Below are 21,385 nucleotides of genomic sequence, written 5' to 3' on the forward strand. Positions count from 1 at the left end.
GCAGCCGCCCTGCGCTCCCCCTGCTGCATCGGCTGTGGTTGGGCGCAGGGGGACCTCGGGGAGCAGGGGGACATCGGGGGGCACGGGGGGACCCAGCCGTGAGAGCTTTCCTCAGCCCAAGTTGAGCACACAGGCCACAAAAGGTCCCTTCCCCGCGGGGCTCCACCTGCGTGCCCCCTGCGCCCGGTGCCAGCAGAGCTGCGCGCGCCAGCACGGCACCGGCCGGCGCCAGCGAAGCTGCCTGGGTAAAGTAGGAGCTGCCCCGAGCTCCAAGCTTTGTCTTCCTGGCATGCAGGGAGGTGGCGGGAGCTGGCAGCGAGGACGATGGCTTCGGGACCTGCTCCTGGCCACGCTGCGTCTGCCTCGCCCACCGTGCCTCAGTTTCCCCACCCTGACCGTGAAGGTGGCCACGGCGAACGGCTGCTGGACTGCTGCCAGCATCCCCGGGGCCACGCAGGGGACAGGCTGTCCTTTCCTGGCCCACATCACCCGCCTGCTGCCCTGGGTCCCCAGCATCATCAGCACCCTCGGGGACCGCTCGCACCCCCCCAGTAGATCTCTCCCCGGGAGCCAGGACCGGTGCCAGGTGGGGCGAGAGGGCAGGCGCGGGCAGCAGCGGGGCGGGGGGCACCCAGGTGGGACGGGATTCACTGCGGTGTGCTGAGCACTGGGCTCCTCTCCGCGGGGTTGGGGAGGTGAGATTTGTCCCCAGCGTGGCGTCCCCGACCTGCGGCACGAGGAGGGAAGGAGAAGCAAAGCCCCCCCGGGGCCACGGCTGCAGCAGGACGGATCCCGGCTCCGTCCCCCTCCCCGAGAGCTACCCAGGCAGCGCCTACCTCTCTCGCGGACGAAGTAGGCCAGGTAGAGGTCGAGCTCCTTGACGGAGACGCTGATGTGGTGGGGCTGGACGCAGAGGATGGGGTTGGTGCACTGGCCCGACTTGACCAGGCGCTCGCCGTCCGTGCTCTCCAGCGGGATCCCTTTGAAGAGGATGACCATGACGAGGTCGAGCCGCCACACCTTGTCCGCCTGCCGCAGGCAGTCGATGCGGCGCATCTTGCCCTTCTGGTCGGGGTTGGAGAGGACGCAGCACGAGGGCTTCTTGCCCGTGATGGAGAGCACGAAGTCCTCGCGGCACTCGGGCCGGATGTCCTTGCGCAGCTTGGCCAGGAGGCGCGAGGCCCACTTCTGCTTGACCTCGGGCTTCTCGCTCAGCAGCTCGTCCTTCACCGCCCTCTCCTCGTCCTTCGTCATCCTCTTCTCGTGCTTCTTGAAGTACTTGCGTTTGCGGGCCTGCAGGTTGAACCAGGTGTAGGCGAAGGCCCGGACGTGGGGGAGCAGCGCCTCGATGAAGGGGTGGAACTCATCCTGCGGGAGCACAGGGACAGGCCGTCACCCCCGGCCGAGCCCGCGTCCCCCCCTCCCGTGTCCCCAAACCCACCCCCGGCCACCCGCGGGGACCCGCTGGGGACATCCCCGCCGGGCCACGTCCCCGTTGGACCAGAGGCCAGGAGGCAGAGAAGCGGCGCCCACCCGCTGGGGACGGGACCCCCCAGCCCCGCACAACCGGGATGCGGAGGGGGACACGGGACATCGCTCCCGCGTCCCCGGCAGCACCCATAAATCCCGCCAGGCCACCAAACACGGCCGGGGCGCGACGGAGCCGACGGGGCCGCGGAGGGGCAGGCGCTGACGTCAGGCGTGCTGTGTCGGCAGGATCCGAGCCCTCTCCCCTTCCCACCCACGCGCGCCGGGATCCGTTCCCGACAGGCGCAGAAATCCCGCCTGACATCTCACCCAGCCGCGCCGGGTGCCCAGCGGCCGCCCGAGCCACCCGGGTCGGGTCCCCAGCACCCCGGGGTGGCACCCGAGGCGGGCGCTCCACAGGCTGTGGGTGCCACGGTGCTCCCCGCTCCCTCCGGACCGAGGAAACTCCCCCCAGTTTGCCCCAGTTCTGGCCAGCCCGGCTGCTGGCGCCCGGCCCAGTGAGCAATGCGTGCTCTGACTGTCTTTTTCCACTTGGCTGCTGGATGAGGCCGTCCCCGAAAGAAAACAAGGAAAGTGCATCCATCTCCCCGGCCCCTCCTTCCCGCATCCGATTTTCCCAGTTCGGAAAAAATCCGTGCTTCCTGGCTGGGGCTGGGGAAGGGGGGGGACGGGGGGACACACACGCACGGGGCACGGCGAGGTGTCGGGAGCCCTCCCGGCGGGGCGCGGGGCTCGGCGCTGGAAAATCAACGCGGCCGGGCTCCCCGGCGCCTCGGGGCGGCTGGGCTTGAGGCGGGTTTGCGTTGGGAAAGCGGCCCCTGTGCCCCAGCGGGGTGCAGAGTGAGCACGGCTGGGAGAGCAGCCCTGGGCAGGATCCGGCCCTGAGGGTGCCGTGGGGGGAGCTGGCACCAAGCAAGCGGGCGCGGGAATGGAGAGGGCTGCGAGAAGTGGGGTTGGCTTTAGGGAGGGTGCAAATTGGCCTCCGCCTGCCCACCACCATAGCTCCGGCCCTTCCAAAAGCCTTTTTTCCCCTCGTTTTCTCACTCCCCCCCCAACCGGATTGTGGCGGCACAGCTGAGGGCAGGGCGAGGGCGAAGCAGCCCCGTGGTGCACAGCCAGGGCGGAAGCAAAGCGCGTCCCCGAGGGCAGGGTTTGGCCCGCGGGGCCCCTCACTGCGGGCGGTGCTGTGCAGCGGGACGGAGCCCAGCACCACGCTGCAGCCCCATGCCTGGGCTGGGAACGCGGCCCGGGGGGGCTGGCTGCAGGGAGGGGGACCCAAGCCTGGGCAGGATCGGTGCAAGGACGGAGGCCCCGCTGCAGGCTGCGGACAGCGGTGCCGTGCCTCGGCCAAAGCGTTCCTGTCCCCAGGCGACCCCGCTGTCCCCTCCTGGCACCAACCGTCCCTGCTGGGGCTCCCACCTGGCCCCAGCCCCAGCACAACCCCCAAGCAGCCCCGCACAGACCCCGCTGCTGTCCAGACCCACTCCCCGGCACAGACCCCGCTCACAGCCCCCAGCACAGCCCCTGATGTCCCCCGCTGGATCCCAGACCCTGCTGGCCCCCAAGCCAGGTCCCCTTGCACAGATCCCAGTAACGACCAGCACAGCTCCACCAATCCCCAGAAGTTCCCTCAAGCACAGACCCCAATATTTCCCAGCACAGCACCCTCTGGAAGCTGAAGGCCCCCACTCCAGACCCATTTCATCCCCCACTGACCCCAGCAGCGTCGCCAGAGCTGTGACCCCGGCGGGCGTCCCCTCACAGCCCAGAAGGACCCATCCCTGCTGGGGGACCCATCCTGACCACAGGCACCCGTCCTTGCTGGGGGATAGCTTTGCCACGTGGACCCACCCTGCCTGCAGGGACCCATCCCGACATCCTGGGGATCCATCCTGCCCAGGGGATCCATCCCTGCCCAGGGGACTCATCCTGCCCGCGGAGCCGTCCCTGCCGGCTGCTCCTGGGGCGTCCGCAGCCCCGCGCGGCTGCAGGGTCTGGTTCCCTCCCCAGCAGCAGCCACTAATTCAGTGCAGCTGGGCAAGGGCTGGGCATGTGTCTTAAATCAGGGAAGAAGGTCAAAGAAAAGTAAGACAGGAGCCGAAAAAAGAAGCAGCGAGTTCCAAAAACAATACTTGGCCGGGGCGGTGGGCGGCTGATCTTCCTTGGTGGCCGGTTATTCAGGCGAGCCCTACAAATTGCTGCCATACCCCGGCCCCGCCACCCTCCCCGGGCAGCCGGTGGCAGGGCCGGCCGGAGGGCACCGCGCCGTTGTCCCCTCGCGGTGGGCAGTGACACCCCGGGGACGCCGCGCAGGGACCGTGGAGGCAGCGCCTCGGGTGCTGCTCGCCCTCGCCGCAAGGCCACGGGACGAGCGGGCACCCCACCGCCCTTGGGGCCCCCGGAGCTGTGGTGGGGCCCCCCCCTCGCCCCCGCGGGCACCGCAGCAGGATTACGGCGAGCCGGGAGCCGAACCCAAAGCCGATCAGCCCCTCGCCAACTTTCCCTCCCGCCCGGCTTATCCCGCATGGAGATGCGGCACCGCGCTAAGCCGCTTTAGCGGGGCCAGGCGAGGCCGGCCGGGGGCACGGGGACAGCCGGAGGGGGCTCGCTGCCTGCCCAGCAGGGAGCCGCGTCCCCAAAGCCGGGCACGGAGGTGGCAGGGGACGGCTCGAGGACACTGCGGTTGCAGCCGTGGTCTCCTAGGTCCCCGCTGCTCCCGCTCGTCCCCCAGCCCAGGGGAGACGCCAGCAGGGCTGGGGACTGTCCCTGTGCCCGCAGGCACCGTGCACGGGTGTCCCCCACCCCGGGTGATGCCGGTCGGGTCCACCCCAAGCTTTGCCGTGGGACGCGGCGGCAGGGAAGCGCTTTCTGCCTGCTCATCCCCAGCCAGCTCTGCCGGCCCCATAACGCCCACCCCAGGCGCACGGCGCTGCACCCCCTGAAAAAAGCACCCGTCCCCCCCCAGCCCACCCATCCCCGGCACCCGCAGCACGGCGCAGCGCCGGCAAAGGGCTGGTTAACTTTTCCTCCTGTTGTTTTTCATTTGCTGGGCTGGGAAGCAGAGACATGCTGCAATACCACAGACAAGGCTGTTCTCGGGGCATTTCCGGCCGGGAATCTGGCAGCAGAGCCTGTTCTTGGGCCCCTTCCAGCCCGGGCTTGTAAAGCCCCGCGACCCGGGGAGGAGCCGCCCATGTCGGGGTGCTGCTGGCACCGGGCCCCCTCCGTGCTGCCCTTCTGGGCTGGGGGAGGTCGGGCTGGGAGGGGAAACTGAGGCACGGGCTAACCCCGTCTCCGTCCCGGTGTCCATCCTGCCGTGGGGCAGGGAGGGGAAGGACAAACGGATGCTCTGCGAGGCGCTGGGCACGCCGTGCCGGGATCAGCTCCCGCAGCCTGGGGGGGGGCACAGCCGGGGCGCTGCCTCTCCCCATGCTCCTGCCTGTCCTCGTGGCTCTGCAGCCCGGCCGCGCGACCGTGGCGGGTGCCTTCCACCCGGGGACAGAGGGGGACACGCTGTGCCACCCGGGGATGTCACGGGGGTGGGCAGCCCCTCCTGCACGCAGCCAGGGTGGGCAATTCCTCCGCTGCATGCCAAGCATTGCAGCACGGGCACCGCGGCATCAGGCACCCTGGCATCGGGCACCGCAGCACTGGGCACCGTGGGCTGGCCGAGCCTCCAAGGCTCCTTTGCATGAGCGCCTTGTCCAAACAGGTCGGGCTCTGCGAAACAGCCTGAATTTTCCAATGAAAAAACGTTTCCTCAGGAAATTCCCGAGCAGTTTTCATGGGGGAGGAGGAGGGGGACGGGATGGGATGGGACGGGATGGGACGGGATGGGACGGACGGTCACCTCGGCCGTGGGTTTTGCTCCCCACCAGTGTGACCCCCAGCCCTGGGGGCAGCGGGAAGCCGATCGCGCCGCGGGTGCGGAGAGGTGCGGGGCGCCCTCGCGGCATCTCGGCCCTGCGGAGACCACACAGCGTTTATTTTATTAAAGGATGCTCAGCCTCTCCGCCAGCCAACCACACACCTCAAAAATGCTGCCGGCTCCGACGGTCTCCGCTCCTGCCAGCTCCCGATCCCCGGGGCCGGACGAGCCCGGGCAGGGGCTGGCACGCTGGGTGCTCCGCGCCGTGCCCGCCTGCCCCGCGGGGACCCGCCGCGCTCGGGACGAGCCGGGGGGATGCACCACGCTCTCCCCTCGCCCCGAAAATCCTGAGCCTGACTTCTATGCAAATCCCCGGCGGAGACCAGGAGATGCTCCCCGCTGTCGGCCTCGTTTCCCCGCTCCCCGGCACGCGGACGCCGTCGGCGCGGGCGGTGTGCGCTCCCGCAGCCCCCGCTCGTACGCGCAGAGCCTCCGGTAGCCGCTTATTAACTGTTCGCAGAAACGGCTCTCGGTAATAAGTTAACCTGGTAATGAGACCTGTTGCCGAGACAGATGCAAATGATTTCAAAGTGCTCATTAGAGGGTATTGAAGGAAGGCACTTAGTCCCTGAAATGCACCCAACCTTTCTCGGGGCCGTCCCTGCAACATATTAGAGCCCATTTTACAATAATTGCTCCAGAGGAGGAAATCTATTTGGATTCATCATAAAGTATTTATTAACAAGAGCTTATTCATAATTTTTGCTGCTCTCCGGCATGGTGTGGCTGAGCTTCCCGGCCGGCTCTGCACGTCCTGGCGAGGCCTCGCGGCGCTGCGGCGCAGGTGCGTGGCCGGGAGGGAAACTGAGGCACGCCAGGCAACATGGCTCTGAGCGTGCGGTCCCGCTGCCACATGAGGGAACGCCACCCAAAAATGCCGTAAAAAACAAACAAGGGGAAGGGACAAAGGCTGGAAGCATTCACCAAGCAGGGCCAGCGGGAGAGGAGGGACTGAACGCGCTGTCCCCACTCCTTGGCCATCCCTGTCCCTGTGGTGTGGACCCTGAAATGGCCCAGATGGGGGGGGGTCACTTTGGGGTGCACCCCGAAACCAGCCCTGTCTCACCCGCGGGGGCTGCGGGGATGGGCACCCTCCTGGGGAGCGCAGACCAAGGGGATGGAGGAGGGATGTCCCTGCACCGCTGCACCCCGCAGGGACCCCACACGGGACAGCAGGGGACACGCGTGGGTGCACAGCAGGTCCTACACACAGAGCCTGGGGACGGCAGGGCACGGTCCGAGCCCCTTCCAGCTCCTCCGTGTGTGGTCCCAGGGTGCCCCTCCGAGCCCCTTGGTGCCACCCCACGTGGGGGACCGGCGCACGGTGGCAGCCAACGCTGCCAGGGACGGTACGAGCCGTGCCGCCGCCCCCGCGCGCACCGTCCGTGGAGGTGCCGTGGGGCGGAACAGGCTGTGACGGCCCCGCTGTCCCCGGCTCCCCCTTAGTCGGGGTGGGGATGACCCAGCCCCATGCTTGCAAAACCCCTCGCAGCCCACGCCAGGGCCCCGGGCAGGGCACGGTGCCACCTCCCAGCAGCTCCCCATCCCAGAGCCCCGCTGCCTTTCTCCCTGCAGCCGAAAACATCGGGGCTCAAGGGCTGGACCGTACCCAAAGCGGGGTCCGGATGTGGCCACCCCCTTCAGAGGGTGGGATGGATACAGAAAGAGGCTCAGCCACGACGTGTACACGGGCAGAGAGAGGCTCTCCCCCTTCAGTAACCGCCTCGGTGCTCAGCGCCGGTCAGGATCAGCCCGGGATGCTGCAGCTTGGATAACTACCGCACCCAGCGCCCAGCGCGCGCCCCAGCCCTGTGCGCGCCACCGCCACCGCCCCAAAACACCCCACCACCACCCCGAAACACCTCGCCGCCTCCTTTGAACCCTGCACACCCCAGCCCTGCCACCCCCCCTCCTGGCCCCCCCAGGCTGCGGCAGCCCCCGAGCGGTGCCGGTGCCCGCCCGCGCCTACGTGCCGGGGCGGGAGGCGATGCCGGCGCAGGTGGCGCGGGGCTGCGAGCGGCAGCCGGGAGCTCGCCGAGGCGGCTTCCCCGGGTCACGGGAGGCCGCGGCAGGCAGCGAACTTGCCAGTTGCTTTGGAAAACAGCAGGAAGAAAAGCAGCTCTCTTTGCAGCCCGGGGCTCAGGTGCCAGCGCTGCCTGGGCCGGCGCCAGCTTGCGCAGCCCTCCCCGGGGAGGCAGCACCGCGGGGAAGCCGAGGGAGGCCCAGGTGGGCTGCGGCTTTGGGGGGCTCTCCCCAGGATGGAGGGGCTCGTGGGGGTTTTGAGCTCCCTCCCCACCAGCCCTGCATCCTGGGGGTGGGGGGCAGCCGTGGGTGCAGCGTGCGCCCCCGGCCCCACGCCCGTCACCCTGCCTCTGGTCTCCCCGCGTGCGCCCTCGCCGCCGGCACCACCCCAGCCTCGCTCAGTCCTACCCGAGCGGGGAAGTGGGGGCGCAGGGTGCAGGGATGGGGCAAGGGTGCCCCGGGGACGGAGCCAGGAGGGGGCTGGGGAGGGGCACGCAGTGGGGGGGGTTCCCGAGGCCGCTCGCTGCCTCCCTGCAGACGTGCCGACGTGCTCAGCTCGCCCAGCGCCGCCGTTCCCCCAGGTGCCCCCGTTCCCCTCGGGGTGCAGGAGCCGACGGCTCAGCCGCCTCCCCGGGGTGACCCAGCCTGCCCCCAAGGATGGGATTGGGGAAACTGAGGCACGGTGCCCGCAGGGGCCTGGGAAGCAGCACCGGGTAGGGGGAAACGGCCAAGAAGATGTCCCCCAGCCCCAAGAGGTGCCCCGTGGCTGGCAGCGCTGGAGCCACGTGGCTTCCCGGCCGACCCCCCCTGGGGCTGCGAGGAAGGGAAATGTTTTATGGAACTGGAAAAAAAAAGGGTTGCCAGCAAGCCCTGGCCCTGCCAGCTCCTCCGCCCGGCCCTGCGTCAGCTGGGGCAGCGCTGGAGCCCCCCCCCCCGGCCCCGTGTCCCCCAGTGGCACCTGGGATGTGTCACCGGGATGGTGGCAGCTCACAGCCCGAGCTGGCACCGCCGCCTGCGCAGAGGGAAACTGAGGCAGGGGAGACGCCCTGGGGCTGGCAGCGCTGTGCAGGGGAACACGTGTTGGGGCGAGGGAGCCGTGCCAGCTCCCCCAGCATCCCCTGTGCCCCCCCGGGCAGCACAGGTCGAGCCCAGGGCTCTGAGCCCGGCTTTAGCCCCTGACGCAGGAGGTTTTATTTCCCTCCCGACGTATTTTTAGCCCTGCTTGCTCCGTCCTGGCCTTTCCGAGGGGGATTAATTCCTCTGCCCTCCGGCACCATTAAAGGTGGGCGGGTGCAAAGGAGGTTGGGGGGGGGGGCAACTCCCACCTGGGGGGTGCCTGCAGTGCGGGGGGGATCACCCGAGGGTCCGGGAGCCCTGAGTTGGGCAGCACGACCCATGCAACGGGGGCGCAGGAGCCGCACCGACAGGCGCACGGCACCCCCAAACCGCGCCCCCCCCCCGGCTACAACCGACCCAGCCCAGCACCGGCCCCCTCCCCAGGGTGCCCACGGCTGGGCTGGTGGCTTTGTGTCGTCCCACCCCCCTGCAAATCCAGCCCCGCGGGCTGGCAGCAAGTCCCCGTTTAAAAATAACCCCGGCCTTTCGCGGCGCAGCCGGCGACCTCGCAGGAGGATTTGGCCGCGGTGAAGAGTTCACGGCCCCCCCCTGTGCCCCCCCCCATCGCCTGCGTCCCATCTGGCCACACTCAGCTTCAGCTCCTGCGTGTCATCCCGGGGGCTGGGGACACTGGCCAGCAGCCTGGGGACAGGGCTGCCACGGTGTTTGGGGCACAAGAGTCTGCCTCGAAAGGCGGACGCTGCCTGTAGAGGTGGGGAAACTGAGGCACCGAGGTTGGGGCACGGCTCTCCCACGGACCCTGAGAGGATCCCCAGAGGGACGGCGTGGCCCAAGCGCGGTCAGCTCCTGCACGCCGAGAGGCACGGCAAGCACAGGCAGGCACATCCCTGGCACCGACGGGTCCTGGCCTCCCGGGACACCGCTGTCACCGCTAAGTGACACTGCCACACCGCCGAGCCGGCAGTGCCAGCCTGCCTCGTGACGTGGAGCCCACGAGCCACCGGCCCTGGGCCACCTGCCCAGCCTGGCCCCGAGCCCAGCAAGGCCGCCGGGAGCCATCGCTCGCAGGAGTCCAAGGTCCCCGAGCGGGGCCCGGCACTTCGGGAGCCAACGTCCCCGCCACCAGCTCCAGTGCCCAAGGGGAATGGACGGAAACCCCACGTGGGCCGGATCCTGCCGCGCGGGGCATGTTGGGCGTCAGCAGGGAGCGGTGCTGCCAGCCGCAGCTATGCGGTGCCTCCAAGCACCGCAGGCCCTGGGACGGGGGTGGCACGGGCTGGCATCCCCACGTGTCACCTTGCCCACCCCATGCGGGGGCTTTGGGAACCCCAAGGTAAGGGGGCACGTCGTCGCACACCCGCTACCAGCACAGGCAGGCGTGCAAGCTTGCACGCTCCCCGCCGCACGTGTGCGCCCACGTGCTGGGCACTCACCACCGTGTGGTGCAGAAGCCCCGGGGAAGGCAGCGCACCCATCCTGCTGGTGCTGGGTTTCCCGCAGCACCCAGCCCCTGCACCGACCCTGAGCAGGACACGGCGAGGCCACGGCGGTGCCGCCGGCGAGTTCCCTGCCTGCCCAATTCACCACCGCAAGGCGAGGAGGCTCGTGAGCGCGTCCCGGTTTCCTCCGGCGGTACCTCAGGATGCGATGCAGTCATCGCTAATGCATCTGGACTCATTTACAGGGATGAGAAAATGTTTCCAGGTTTCCCACAAAGTCCCATTAAGATCCCAGTATGACTCTATTTTTAGTGCCCGCATCGACAACGCCTTCCCCAGCCACCCCGGCACTCCGGCGCGCCGCCCCGCACGGCTCCAGGCACCCGCGGGGCACCCGGGGCCGTCGGTGCCAGCACCCGCTGTGGGGAGCGGGGCCACGCACGGGGCTGTGGGGTTGCGGGGGGCAAAGCCCCAGCTTCGTGCTCCCAGAGGAGCTGGGTGGAGGGGGACGCGTGTCCCTGTCCTACAACCAAGTCTGGATGCACCCATTCCCGGCGCGTGGGGCAGTGGGGTTTTGCACAGCACCCACGGGTGCCCCCCAGCACCCTGCTGCAGGGATGTCTGCCGCAGCCCCCACCGTGGCTTTTGCTCGAGAGCATCTGCAAAAGGAAACCTGGTGGGAAACAGAAGGAAAAGCGGCCCCGGGCACCCAGGGGTGCAGGACCCTGCAGCGGGGCTGCGCACGCCCATGGGCGCAGGATCCCCGGCAGCACCAGCGCGGTGCCTGGCGCGTTCCCCGTGGCTCTGCTCGTTTCGGGGAGCCCTGCGGGGCCGCTGGCAGAGCTGGCCGAAGCGACGCTCGGATCCTGCACATGTAGGGTGCTGCGGGCTATCTATAGCAATGACCTAACCGGGAGCCCGGCAGCGCCCGGCCCCGCACCTTCCCTTATTGGTCCGGCCGCCGGCAGAGCCCAGACCTGGTAAAGAGATTAAAGCCGTCGCAGAGCCGAAGCTTTTATCCCTTGACACGCTCGCTCCACCGCCGGGTTTCGATTTCAAAGGCCGCACATGGGCAGCTCGCAAAGCCCCCTTTGCACCGGGGGGGCTCCGCGAAGCGACGGCCGGAGCCGGGGGCAGCGGGGCGCTGGGTGCCGAGGGCCCAGGCTCCCAGCCCGTGCTGCAGCCGACGAGCGGGGGCCGTCCCCGCGCAGCCCCGGGTGACCTGAGGACACCCCGGCAGCGGGGTCGGAGCCTCCCCGCGGAGCAGAAACGTGCTGCATGCCTGCGAAGCGTCTGCAGCCGCAGGGCCGGGGAAGGGGTGGCCGAGCGGAGGGGAATTTCCCCAGCTTTTCTCTCTTTTTTTTTTTTTTTTTTCCGACGACAAACTCCTCGGCTTGTGCAATTAGAGAAATTTGTTTAACAAACTCTCCAGGGAGAGGAGCGGGAAGGTGGGGTGGCATGCAGCCAGGGGCTCTGCTCGCACAGGCCCCGTCTCCCCTCCCTCCAGAGCCTTTGATCCGCAGCGTATGTTTCGGGGAGGAAGAGGAGCGGTTCCCTTCGGCCACGCCGACCCCGCTGCAGGGTGACGGTCACCCCGCTGCACCCCCCGTGCCACACGTGCGCACCCATGCGCGCACCCTCGCGTGCCGGCGGGCACGCACACGCTCCGGCATCCGCGCGCGCCCGGCTTCTCTTTCTCATGCGATGCCATTTCCATCCAAAACCCTTTACTCTGCACTTTTCTCCTCGGCGCGGCTTCATTTGTATTCACCCCGCGCCGCTCGCCTGTCCTGGCGCACAGGTTACTAAAGGAGATTTCGCAGCGCGGCGCGGCTCACGTTACGGTTCTCGCTGTCTCACTTTCCCGAGTCGCAGGGCAGCAGCCGGGGGACTGCAGGATTGGGGGGGGGGGAGAAGGAAACGGCAGATCCCGGCTCTGAGCCGTGCAGCCGTGGGACGCAGCGCCCGGCTGTGCCGGGTGGCTCCCGGGGGAGCTGGCACAGCACCAGCGCTCTCCATCCTCCCCTGCAGCCGCCACGCTGCCGCAAGGTGGGAGCCGCCGGCGCGGGGGCATCGCCGAGGGAGCGAGCGGGGAGCGGCGCCTCTCGTTTCGGGGAAAGGGGAAACGTCTGGGTGGAAAATCAACATTTCTCTCTCTCCCCCTCTCTCTCTCTTTTTTCCCTTTGAAAGTAAAAATATTTCTTGGGTTTTAGTGATCAGAAACATGTTGGGGGTTTTTTTTGGACAACGGCCGGTCAAATACCGTTTTCTCCGCGAAGGGAATGCAGGGGCCCTTTGCAAGGAGAACAAAAATGTCTTAAGAAACACAATAAAAACCCTTTTTGTAAAAAAAAAAAAAGTCCATGAACTCGAACAAACTCCCGGGGCCTGAAAGGCAGCTGGGGAAGAGGGGTCAGCAGGAGGGCCGGATCCTGGCGCTCCCGTGCCAGGCGGCACTGCCCGGCCCCTCCTGGCATCTTGGCCAGGACAAGGTGGCCGGGAAGGGAATGCCCAGCGTAAAGCAGCCTGAAGCTGGGGATTTTGCCCAAAATGCTGATTATGGATGGCTGCTGGCAGGTGACGGCAGGATTAATGCGCTTTTAAAGCAGCGGCGAGTTAACCGAGAAATCAATCCTTGGCACGGCCTGGCCCGTGGTCCCTGCACCTGGGCAGCGGGATCCTTTCCCAGCTCCTCTCCAGGACTTGGGAAGCGCCGGGGCTTGGCGGCGGCGCAGGGCGCTGGGCGCTGGCCAAGCTGGCACGGTGCGGCGCGACCGCGGGGGATGCCTGCCCGGGGCCGACGTGACGGATGGCGAGCCCGGCCGCGCGCCCGCTGCAAGCTGGGACCCGGCAGCGGGATGCCCGTGGGCACCCTCTGCATCCCCATCCCTCCGCCTTCCCTCCCCGAGGGAGCTCAGGCTCTTGCTGGTGCTAATTTGGGGCATCCAAACCCTCCAAAATGCTCTGGTACCCGAACCCCACAAAGGTTTGGCGCTGGGCACCACCCCGCCGTGATGCTGTGCACCCCTCAGCACTGGCTCGGTGCCGGACCCCCCCGGCCACATTGTGGGGACGTCACCGGCGATGCCACGCGGCGCTGGCCCTACACAACAAAGCCGAGCAGCCGTCGAGGCCCCAGCTGCTCCCCGACGCCTTTGGGCAGAGCGCGGGCTCCTCCGCCCTGCCCCGACCTGCCTGGCGCACCCCGGGGTGCCGCGGGAGAAATCCCCGCCCCGCGGGTCCCCAAGGTGCAAATTGCACCCTTGTGCTGCTCACATACCCGGGGAACTGCCCTTACCCCCCCCCCCCAACAGCCTGGGCACAGGGATGGGGGACACAGATACCCCTTGCCCCCCCAAGTGCTCAGCCCCCTCGGCGGTGCTCAGCACCACTCAGGCGCGCCGTCACGTCCATCCCCGTGCAGGAAGAGCCGCAGCACGGACGGGGGCGGCAGGCAGCGAGCCAGCCTTGCACGGAGCTGTTTTGCCTCTCCCCCAGCCCTCCTTCTCCCCCGCCAACAAGGGACCCTGTTGCAGCCGCCATCCCCGTCCCCGCGGCTCTGTTTGTCCCAGTCCCCGTCCCCGCAGCTCTGCTCCTCCCTGGGAGCCGTGCGGTGGCACGGGCACCAAGCCTCAGGGGCCAGGCGCGGGGAAGGCTGGCACGGGCGGTGTAGGGCAGGGAAGGCAGACGAGCAGGCAGGGCAAGCTGTCCCTGTGCCCAGGGCCGCCCCCAGCCAGCCCTGTCTGCAGGGACCCCTCTCCATCACCTCACAGGCAGGGGACACTGTGCCCCTTTATCTGCTTGCGTGCAAAACCCAGGCGAGTCGTGAGCGGATGCCAAATACCACCGTGGCCGGCGCATGATGAGTGTCTAACGTGGAGAGGAGGGTGCCAGGCACCCAGGGACCTCCCGGCTTCCCCTTGCTGGCAGAGCCCCAGCCCGAGTGCTGGGGTCCGAGCCCCACGCACAAGTGCCTGCACCACGCTCTGCGCAGCCATCAGCTGCGCCCAGGGCCGTACAACAGGGCCTGAATGCAGAGCTCGGAGCCCCGACCCCCCCCCCCGCTGCACCCAGCTCAGGCCAGGAAAACAAAACCCTCGCACACCGCGAATCCCTCGCCGCCACCGTGGCATCCGTGCTGGGGCTGCCCGGCCGGCACGGCCGCTCCCCGGGGAGCGAGGGGCCGCAGCGCACGCCCTTCGCCGCGCCGTGCCAAGGGGAACCGAGGGCACGCGGCCAGCTCGGCTCTGCCCGCGCCCTGGCCACGCTGCAACGACTCCCACAAGCTAGAAAAAGCCGCCGGGTCAAGGCTGGAGGGCTCAGACTACAGCTCCCAGCATCCTTCCCCAGCCAGCCCGGCCTCGGGGAGAAAGAAGGCAACAAACGGAGCAATTCCCCGCTCGCTCGAAGATGCACGGGTCAGGCTTTGTTTCTCCAGGCTCCCTGCACAAGCGTGCATGCGGCTGCGGCGCTGGGCACGCTTTGGGCTCCTCGAGGAAGCGGCGGGGGAGAAGGGGCAAGCGGAGCTGCCGGGAAGGGTGAATTATCGCCGGGCGCCTCGGTGCGCAGGAGGAGGACGGCTAATTTATTGTGCACAGCCCCGGACAAGTTCAAGGTGATGTCGCGGAGGCTGGCGCAGCAGCAAGGGCCTCATCCTGCCCGCACCAGCGCCCTACGTCCTCCTGTCCTGCTCGCGGCTGGGTTCATAAATTGCTCTTAAAAAGGGATCTATTTTTACCGTCCGGGGATTTAAAATTAGAGAGGGCAGAAGCGGCGAGGTCCCGGGCACGGCTGGGGCGGGCACGGCACGGCGGGCGCCTCGCGGGGAAAGCCAGGCTCTCCTGAAGGTTGCATTTAAAGAACGGCCTCATTGTTTTTCCCAAACAATGCTCAGCAGATGGGAGAATTGAAAGTGTGTTGCAACCTTCCCTCTCTCCCAGCGCCGTTCCCGGCGAGCTGCTCCTATGCTTTGGCAGCCGATCTGAGCTCCCGGCTGGAAACCAGTTTGCCGGAGCTACTGGCAGAGGGGCGAGCCCCCGGCACCAGCTGCACCGCGCTCCCCTCTCACCGAGCAATCCCAAAAAGCCCAAGCAGGGCCAGGCACGGGGCCACCACCTGCCCTTGGAAGGTTTTCCGAGGGACTTTTAGGGAAGGCCCCGGTGCGAGGTGCCCGGGGGGGCTGGCTCCCCGCGGTGGCCACGTGCCCAAGCAGGTGGCAGCGGCCGGGCACCGTGCAGGGCCCTCCCCGTGCTATGGGGACCAGGAGCGGTGACGGTGCTGCGGCCACACGGGACGGCGGGTGAAACCACGAGGAAAAGCCACGGCCACGTGGCCACGACGCCTCTCGCGGCGCGGCACCACGGGGCCCCCACGTCCCCGGTCCCGAGGGTGGCACCCATCGGGGTTTGTGCTGCTGGGGGGGTGCAGGCCCACGGCCTTCGTCCCCGCTCCCCGTGCCAAAATGGGGCTGTGAGGATGCATCTGTGCAAAACGTGGCACTGGGGCCCGGCGCAGGGGAGAGGGGCTCAGGCAGAGCGCGGCAGGGGGAGGCTGAACAAGCCCCCGCACTGCGCCGCGGCACCCAGCTCCCACAGCTGCCCCGGGGCTGATGTCCCCACCTTGCTCCTGTGCTTGGGGTGCTGGGGGGGGGTCAGGCTCAGGCCCCGGGGGGCAGCCGCAGGGTGATGCAGACGGGCTGGAGGAAAGCACGAGGCGAGGAAACGAGCGGGAGCATCGCAGCAGCCGACAGACCTGCAAATCTCCCCGAGCACTTGGGTAAATCCCTCCCCACGCAGGGATCGCCCCAACGGCTCGGCCGGGAGCCCTGCGGGGGGCACGGGGACGGCGGCGGGCCCGCAGCGCCGGGGCTATTTTGGGGTGCCAACAGCCAGACCCCTCCCCGGGGGCAGGGAGAGGCCCTCGCACGCGGAGCCCTTGGCCGTGATGCCGGTGCCGCTTCCCTGCTAATCTGGGCAGCTCCGTCTTGGTTTCCTGCCCGGTCCCTGAGAGGGGACAGAGGTGAGCTGGGGGATGGGGAGGAAGTCCCGCAGCGGGGACAGACAGCTGAGCGGGCACCGTGTCACCCTCCTCGCCGCGGGACGCTCGCCCGCGGCCCCAGCCAGGAGCACGTCGCAGCCGCTGCCCTTGCCAAGGCTCATTCTGGCCTCATCGGGCCGCAAAGCCGGGGCTCGGGCCGGCCGTGGCCGGGCTCGGAGCTGCCCAAGCTGGGCTGCGAGCGGCCGCCAAGGGCCTGGGGGGCTCGAGGGATTCGGGGAGCTGCGGCGATGTCGGAGGGGAGATGCGCGAAGCCAGAGGCAGGGCGGGTCCCGCGCACGTTCCAATGTATCCACATCACCATCCGCAGCTCCCCGAGCCCGGGAGAGCCTCCCCGCCGAGCGAGTGGGATGGGAATGGCTTGGCTCTGGCACGGCGGGGCCAGGGGGGCGGCGGGGGCCGGATCCGGTAGGTGCAGACGACGTCTGATCCCATCTGGGCTGGATTCAAGCGGAGGCTACGCTAGGGCAGAGGGGAGCTGCAGCCTCCCCGAGGCGAAGGCGGCGGGGCAGGGGGGTTGGAAACGTGGCCCCCCCTTCCCCGATCCGCTGGGAACGGCGCGGTGCTGCGAGCAGGAGGCTCGGGGGGCCCCGACCGTGCCATTCCCACCTCGGCCCCGCGCCCTTCGCTGGCAAAAACGGGCTCTGCCGAGCGGGTGGGAACGGCAGGGGGGCGGCCGGAGCCCTGGGAAACACCGAGACGGGCGGGGGGGGAAGGAGAAAGAGAGAAAAGATGAGAGAGAAAGGGGTGAGGAAAGGAAAGAGAGAGGAGAGAGGAGAAAAGAGGGAGAGGAGGGGGAAAAAAAGAGAAAGGAGAAAGGAAAAGAGAAAGGAGATAACAGAAAAGAGAGGGAAAAGAGAAAGGAAAGAAAAAAAAAAGAAAAGAAAAAGAAGAGAAAAGAAGAAAATATAAAATAAAATGATAACAATAACAAAGAATAGGAGAAAGAACAAGAAAGAAAGGGGGAAAAAAAAAGGAAAAAAAAAAGAATAAGAAAACTGAAAAGAAAGACGACGGGTCGAGGTGCTGCCCTTGCCAAGCCAAGCCCACAGCTGGGAGCACCAGCACCGGGGTCACCCGCTCAGCACCAGCTCTGCCCACCCGCGCCGTGCCCGTGCCAGCCCCTGGCCGCGGCAGCCCCCGGCTGCCCCGACTCCCCCCGCGGCACGTGCGGCGCCGGCGATGCCCAGCCTTGGGCAGGGTGCAGGGTTCAGCGGGGGGACGCACATACACACCACAAACCCCATCCCCTGTCCCCCCTGTCCCCCCCCCACCCCGCTGCCAATGCCCCAAGGTGGGGCCGGATCCTGCCCATGCCCAGCACGGGGATGAGATCTGCAAGGAGGGGCTGCACTCAGCGTGGCGAGCCCATGGCGCGGGCATGGGGGGGGGGTAGGAGGTGGTGAGGGGGGGGGGGCTGGCACCAGCAACACCCCCCTCCCCTCAAAAAATAATAAATAAATAAATAAAAACGGCCAGAGCCCTCGGAGGGCGCGGCGGCGGGGCGGGGAGGGCGGCACGAGGCCGGACCCTGCGCGCGGGCGGCTGCCAGCAGGGAAGAGGTTACGCGGCGGGGGCCGGCTGCCTGCTCGATAATCAAATAAATATCAGCGATCGATACGGGACAGAGCACAGGCAGAAGCGTGGCCGCGAACGCCCCAGCCCCGCGCGATTTCGGGGAGCCCCTCGCTCGCCGCAAGGCCCCCGCAGCGGCCGCCCCCCGTGCGCCACCGGGCCACGTCGGCGTCGCCCGCGGTGCCACCGCCGTCCCCATGTGCGGCGGGGTCAGCGCTGCCCCTCGAGGGCCCCGCGAGCACGTGGGGGTGGCCCCGGGTCGGGATGGGGAGCGGGGGGGCGGCGGTGGCGGTGGTGTGGGGGGGGCCCCCATATCCCGCCCTGCGCGGCCCCGCCGCCCTCGTGCCCGCGAGCGGGCGCGCGGCACGGCCCGCTTGCGGGTTGCCCCAAATTTGGAGGGTTTTGGAGAAAACCCCCGTGCCCCCCCCCACCTCGGCCTTTCCTTGTTGCCCCCCCCCGGCACCTTCCTTGCACCCCACGAACATGTGCAGCCGTGCTCGGGAGGTGGGGGGGGGGAGGCGAGAAGGAAAAAGTTTCACGCTACCAAAGAGGCGGCGCGGGCGACACCGAGCCCGCAGCCCCGGACCCCCCCCCGCCGCCACCCCGACCGAGCCGCCGACCTGCCGCACCCCACCGCGTCCCCCCCAGACCCGAAACCCAGCGGCTTCCCCACACCACCCACCTCCGGGCGCAGCGCAACAAACCACAGCGCGACCTTCCCCCCCCCCCCCCCCATCGAGCCCTAAGTGAAAGCAGAGGCAGAAAAACCCCAAAAGCACCGGAGACACCCCAAAAAAAACCCCAAAAACAGGCGGCGGGAAGGGGGGGGGGGAAGCAAGAGTGCAGCGCAGCTCCCCCGAGCACCCCGTGCAGCCCCAACCCGCCCTTTGGCTGCTCGGATTATTTTTATGGGGGGGGGGGGGTGCTAATTTTATTTTCTTTTTGCGTGGCACCTGGAAAAAGCCTTTCGCGCTACGGGGTTGGGGGGGGGGTGCTGGGGGGGCGCGGGGCCGGTTACCTGGGTCAGGCAGAGAGGAGACGAATACATCCCGAGCCGTGCTGGGAAAGTGGCTAATTGCAGGGCTGAGACTCGAGGCGTAAAAGTTACTGAGTCATTTCGGAGGCTGGAGCAGTCCGGGCGTTTTTTCTCTCTCTCTCCTCCGGCGCGGCTCTGCGGGGCCCGGGGGGGGGCGGCCGGGCAGGGGGGGGCGGCCCCGCGGGAGGGGGGGCCGAGGAGGAAATAAAAAGGGTCCAACTTCCAAAAAAAAAAAAAAAAACAAAAAAACAAATAAAAAGATCAAATAAAAAGCAAAAATGTTTTCCCCCTCGAAAATAAAGCGCTTTTTTTTTTTTTTTTGGGGGGGGGGGGTCGATTTAGCTTTTTTTTTTTTTTTTTTTTTTTTTTTTAGCGTTTTAAAGCAGCAAAAGGCTCATCTTCGCCCCGGGGGGGGCGCGGGGTGGGGGGTGGGGGGGGGCGATCCGCGCCCAGCCTGCAGGCGGGCAGCGGCGAGCGGGGAAGTTAGAGGGGAAGCGGCTCCATCCGAGACACGGGCACCGGAGCGAGGGAGGAAAGAAAGAATGAGAAAATGAAAAAAAAAAAAAAAAAAAAAAAAAAGAAGAAGAAAAAAAAAAAAAAAAAGGAGCGAGGAATGAAGTGACGTTATGAAAAAAGCCCATCCCAAAATATTACATCCCATTTAAAGATGTAGGAACCCCCTTTGGCTCGCAGGGCCGAGGCGCCGCGGGGCACGGGGCGAGCCGGGGAGCGCCCCCCCCCGCCCCCCCCCCCCCCCCAACCTCCGTGGGGCTGCGAGCCCCCCCCCCCGCGCCCCGGCGGAGCTCGGAGATTTGGGTCGCTTTCCCTTTCCTCGAGTTTTTATTGCAATTATTATATTTCAATTTTTTTTTTTATTTTTTTTTTTGACGGAGCCAGAAGACGGCGAGGGGAACGAAACACCCCTAAAAAAAAAACCCACAAAAACCCTGCACATTCACGGGCAACCTGTGGGCAGGGGCTTTGGGGGGGGGGGGGGACACCCGCACCCCACTGCGCTGCGCTCCCCCCGTGCCCCCCCCCCCCCCGGGGGTCCCCCCCCCCCCGGCTCCACGCTCCCCCCCCCCCCCAGCACAAAGGGCCCCGGCGGAGCCCGGCGAAGTCGGAGCCGCGAAGTTGTCGCCGCAGAGCCGGCGGCGGGGGCCGGGGGAGGCTTTAATCAGGGCTAATTAGAGAGCGAGAGCGGCAGCGGGCCGCGCACGGCGGCACACAAAGGGAATCCCCGGCTCCCGGCCTCCGGGGGCTGCCCGCGGCCTCGGCCCCGCGCTCCGACCGCGCCGCTTTTCCGACTCGGCCGCTTCGGGGGCTTCGCCGCCGCAGCCCGGCCGCTGCCGGGGGGGGGGGGCCGCGGAGCCGGGGCGGGCTCCGGCCTCCGCCGCCGCCGGGAGCGCGCCCCCGCGCCGCTCGGGGCCGCTCGCAACTTTTGCTTTCCCCCGGAGCACGCCCTGGGCGCGCTGCCGCCGGGCTTCTCCCCGCCGCGCGTCCGCCCGGAGCCTTTTTGCCCCCCGTTTTGTCCTTAGTTCTGTTTTTCCCCTTCATTATTTTATTCTTCCCCTTCATTACTTTATTTTTCCCCTTCGTTTTTTTGTTTTTCCCCTTCATTTTTCATTTTTCCCCTTCGTTTTCTTATTTTCCCCCTTCGTTTTTTATCCTCCCCCTCGTTTTTATTTTTCTCTTCTGTTTTCCCATATTTTGCCTTACCCTTTCCCCTTAATTCGCCTCATTTTTTCCCCTTAATTCGCCTCATTTTTTTTCCCTTAATTCACCTCACTTTCCCCCTTAATTCTCCTCCCTATTCTCCCCCTTAATTCCCCTCAGTTCTTCCCCCTCGTTTTCCCTAAATCCCCCTCAATTTCGCTGACTTCCCCCGTAACTCCCCTCCTCACTTTCCCCCCTCCACCCCCCTTATTTTTCCCTTTTCATCCCCCCCCCATTCCCCTCACCCTCTCCCACTTTTCCCCACTTCCCCCCCCCATCCCCAACGCCCCCCCCCCGGCCTCTACAGCCAGCCTCAGCCCCCCCCCCAAAACCCCCCCCATCTCTGTCCCACCGGGCGGCGAAGCGGGGACAACGCTGGGGGGACACACACAGACACACACACACACACACACACACACACACAGCCACCACCACGCCCCCCCCCCCACCCCCCGCCCCGACTCGAGCGCGACCCCGCTGGGGGCGTCACGGCCAAGTTCACGGCGCCGCGGCCTCTCCGCCCCTTTCTCCGCGGCCATTTTCGGCTCCCTCCCAGCCTCCCCTCCCGGCCTCCCCGCTCCCCCCCCCTCCGCCCCCCCCCCGGCGCCGCGACCTCCCCGCCGGGCGGCTCCCCCCGGCCGGACCCCTCGGGGAAGGGGTGGGCAGGGGGCGGAGAGGCGGCGGCACCTTCCCCTCGCCCCCCCCCCACCTCCCTCCTCTCCCCCCCCTGCCCCATCGCGTCCCCCCCCCCCCCCGCCCCACGGCCGCCAAGTTTTGCTCGTGGGTGCACGCACACGCGCGGGGGGGGGGGGGTGAGGGGGGGGGGGGGAAGAGGAAAGTAAAGAGAAAATGAAAGTGCCGTGGGACCTACCATCGCCAAGTGCAATTAACGGGCTTCCAAGTTGCTGCGGAGAGCAAAGCAAAGGAGGGTGGTTTGGGCTGGTTGGCGCTTGGTTGGTTGGTGGTTGGTTGGCTTTTTTTTTTTTTTTTTTGCTTTTTTTTTTTCTTTTGGTATTTTTTTCTTTTTTTTTGGTCTAAAACGTGTGTTTT

General features: G+C 67.4%; 1 protein-coding gene across 8 annotated transcripts in view; it reads right to left on the reverse strand.

Moving 5' to 3' along the window:
* Positions 1–21,350, reverse strand: part of NFIC (nuclear factor I C) — a 44,119-nt gene extending 22,769 nt beyond the window's left edge. For 5 of the 8 annotated variants that reach the window (XM_048077735.2, XM_066984103.1, XM_048077734.2 and 2 more), the window contains exons 1-2: positions 1,798–2,082; positions 837–1,368 (exon numbers count right to left, since the gene is read on the reverse strand). In XM_048077735.2, coding sequence (XP_047933692.2) covers positions 837–1,368; positions 1,798–2,067 — 802 coding nt within the window. In that variant the 5' untranslated portion in view covers positions 2,068–2,082. Of the gene's footprint in view, positions 1–836; positions 1,369–1,441; positions 1,490–1,797; positions 2,083–18,601; positions 18,812–21,206 lie in introns of those variants that run through there. The other 3 variants (XM_066984106.1, XM_066984104.1, XM_066984105.1) reach the window with 3 other exon arrangements.
* Between the last annotated feature and the right edge of the window lie 35 nt (positions 21,351–21,385).

The sequence above is a fragment of the Anser cygnoides genome, chromosome 27 (genome assembly GCF_040182565.1).
Source record: "Anser cygnoides isolate HZ-2024a breed goose chromosome 27, Taihu_goose_T2T_genome, whole genome shotgun sequence".
NCBI lineage: Eukaryota > Metazoa > Chordata > Aves > Anseriformes > Anatidae > Anser > Anser cygnoides.